Here is a 2,287-nt window from a genome sequence, read left to right on the forward strand (position 1 = left end):
GTTATCATGCGGATGCAAAATGTAGTTATAATGGGGGGCCGTTGGTCATTCCACTAAGAGGTGTTTGGCTTTCAAGCATAAAGTGCAGACTCTAATTGATTCAGGGTGGTTAAAGTTCCAAGAAGATAAGCCTAGTATCGAGGCCAATCCTTTATCCGGGCATGGAAGTGCTTCGACGAATGTTGTCGAAGTGAAAGAACATGAGTTGGTGAGAAATGTGAGAGAAATCAGGAGCTCCAGGAGGTTGATTTTGGATGCATTGCTGAAAGTGGGTATCTTGAAAGGCGATTAGGATGGGAGTATGGCGTGCGCGCTCCACCCAGATGCTGAGCACTCTATTGAGGAGTGTGTTGAGTTTGTGGAAATTCTGCAAGACCTGCTAGATCATGGTCTGATGCAAGTATGCTACAAGAGTGAGGAGGAAGAAGTATTTGCACAAACTGGTGATGAATCCGGCATGACTTTACCAGAAGCATTGGTGATTCGTTTCACTAGGACTACCCCTATACCACCAACTCAACGAAGGTCGCCCGTTGTTATCCGTGTACCAGTCGCTTTTCCTTACAAGAACGAAAAAGCCGTCCCATGGAGATATGGGACACATGCATTAGACGAAGCACAAAGCGTTGATCCTGCCGTCAAAAACATATCAGGCATAGGTGGAATGACGAGGAGTGGCCGAATTTTCAGACCACCAGAGTTGGCACGAGAAAGAGCTAGTGATAAAGAAGCAACGATGATCGCGAAGGCAAAAGAATTCTTAAAGGGGAAGGGTGCACAGACAGAGGAGGTCCCCGACAAGGAAGAGAAGAAAGAAGTGTCTGAAGAAGAGGCTTGTGAATTTTTAAAATTCATACAACAAAGTGAATATAAGGTGGTGGAACAGTTAAACCGTATGCCTGCTCGTATATCCTTGTTATTGCTCATGCATTCTGCATCGCATAGAAAGTTGTTAATGAAGATACTCAGTGAGGCTCACGTAGAGCAAGGTATTTCGTTGAATAAATTCGAGGGTATTGTTGGCAATATTGTTGCTAATAATTATCTCACCTTCACGGATGAAGAGATACCTGCTGAGGGAAGAGGGCATAACAAGGCTTTTCACGTCTCGGTGAAATGCCTGGATCATGTTATAGAGCGTGTCTTAGTGGACAATGGTTCCTCTTTGAATGTCATGCCGAAAGCAACTTTGGAAAAGCTACCTTGCAAAGGAATGCATATGAAGCCAAGTTCAATGATTGTGAGGGCGTTTGATGGTAGCAAAAGAGAAGTGATGCGAGAAGTGGAATTACCAGTGCAAGTTGGCCCGTTTGTCTTTCAAATAACATTCCAGGTTATGGATATCTTGCCAGCTTATAGTTGTCTGTTGGGGCGCCCGTGGATCCATTCGGCTGGAGTTGTGCCTTCTACACTACACCAGAAGCTGAAATATGTGATGGGAGATAAACTGGTGATAATATCAAGAGAAGAGGATCTTCTTGTGAGTGGGCCATCATCCACGCGCTACATCGAGGCGGCTGAAGAAGCTCTCGAGACAGCCTTCCAATTGTTGGAGATTGTGGGAAATGCTTGTGTGGAGTCGTTTCCAGTAAATCCTCATCTATCATGTGCTTCTATTATGATGGCCAAAATTATCATGAAAGAGGGCTATATATATGGTTTGGGCAAATATCGGCAGGGGTGAGCATTCCCTCTGGAAATCATTGAAAACAAGAACAGATATGGCTTGGGGTACAAGCCTGCCAAGGAGGACAAGAAAAAGATGATTGAAGAAAGAAAAGAACGCAGTCTAGCCCGTGCAGAAAGACGAGAGCCCAGAGAGAGAAAAATCCACATTGGTGACATCAAGGAAAGCTTCCGTAGTGCTGGGTGGATCAATACTGGCCAGATAGCAGCCGTGGAGGATGAAGACAAGCCTCAAAGCTCGAGTTTTGTGTGGGCTTGCTCCCCTGATACTCAACTCAGCAATTGGGAAACACTGGATTTACCTGTGAGGCTTAATGTGAATAAAATCTAATAGTTTTAATTAAGCCTATAGTTTCGATTGGGGTTTAGAATTGAGGTTTTGCATATTGACTTTTTACTTTTCACTCAGCGTGATAATAAAGTTGCATTTCATCATCATTTTGGCATATTTCTTTGTTTTTCTTATTTATTTATACTTTTTCATAAATTGAAATGATGCAAATGTGACAATGATTGTTTTGAAAATAACGATATCAATGTTCCTAATTTTGAGCACCCTATCAATAATATGGAAGATGATTTCGAAGATGATGTGGAACCC

General features: G+C 43.0%; 1 protein-coding gene across 1 annotated transcript; it reads left to right on the plus strand.

Annotated features, from left to right (window-relative positions):
• The first annotated feature begins 301 nt into the window (after window positions 1-301).
• Window positions 302-1,684, plus strand: LOC106776771. Its single transcript, XM_014664241.1, has one exon. The coding sequence runs from the start codon at window positions 302-304 to the stop codon at window positions 1,682-1,684; it is 1,383 nt and encodes a 460-aa protein (XP_014519727.1).
• The last annotated feature ends 603 nt before the right edge of the window (window positions 1,685-2,287 follow it).

This window comes from Vigna radiata, chromosome 11 (assembly GCF_000741045.1).
Source record: "Vigna radiata var. radiata cultivar VC1973A chromosome 11, Vradiata_ver6, whole genome shotgun sequence".
Lineage (NCBI taxonomy): Eukaryota > Viridiplantae > Streptophyta > Magnoliopsida > Fabales > Fabaceae > Vigna > Vigna radiata.

Bases quoted from the DNA above. Each gene is read 5' to 3' on its own strand.
- LOC106776771 (XM_014664241.1), top strand. From the start codon at position 302: ATGGCGTGCGCGCTCCACCCAGATGCTGAGCACTCTATTGAGGAGTGT.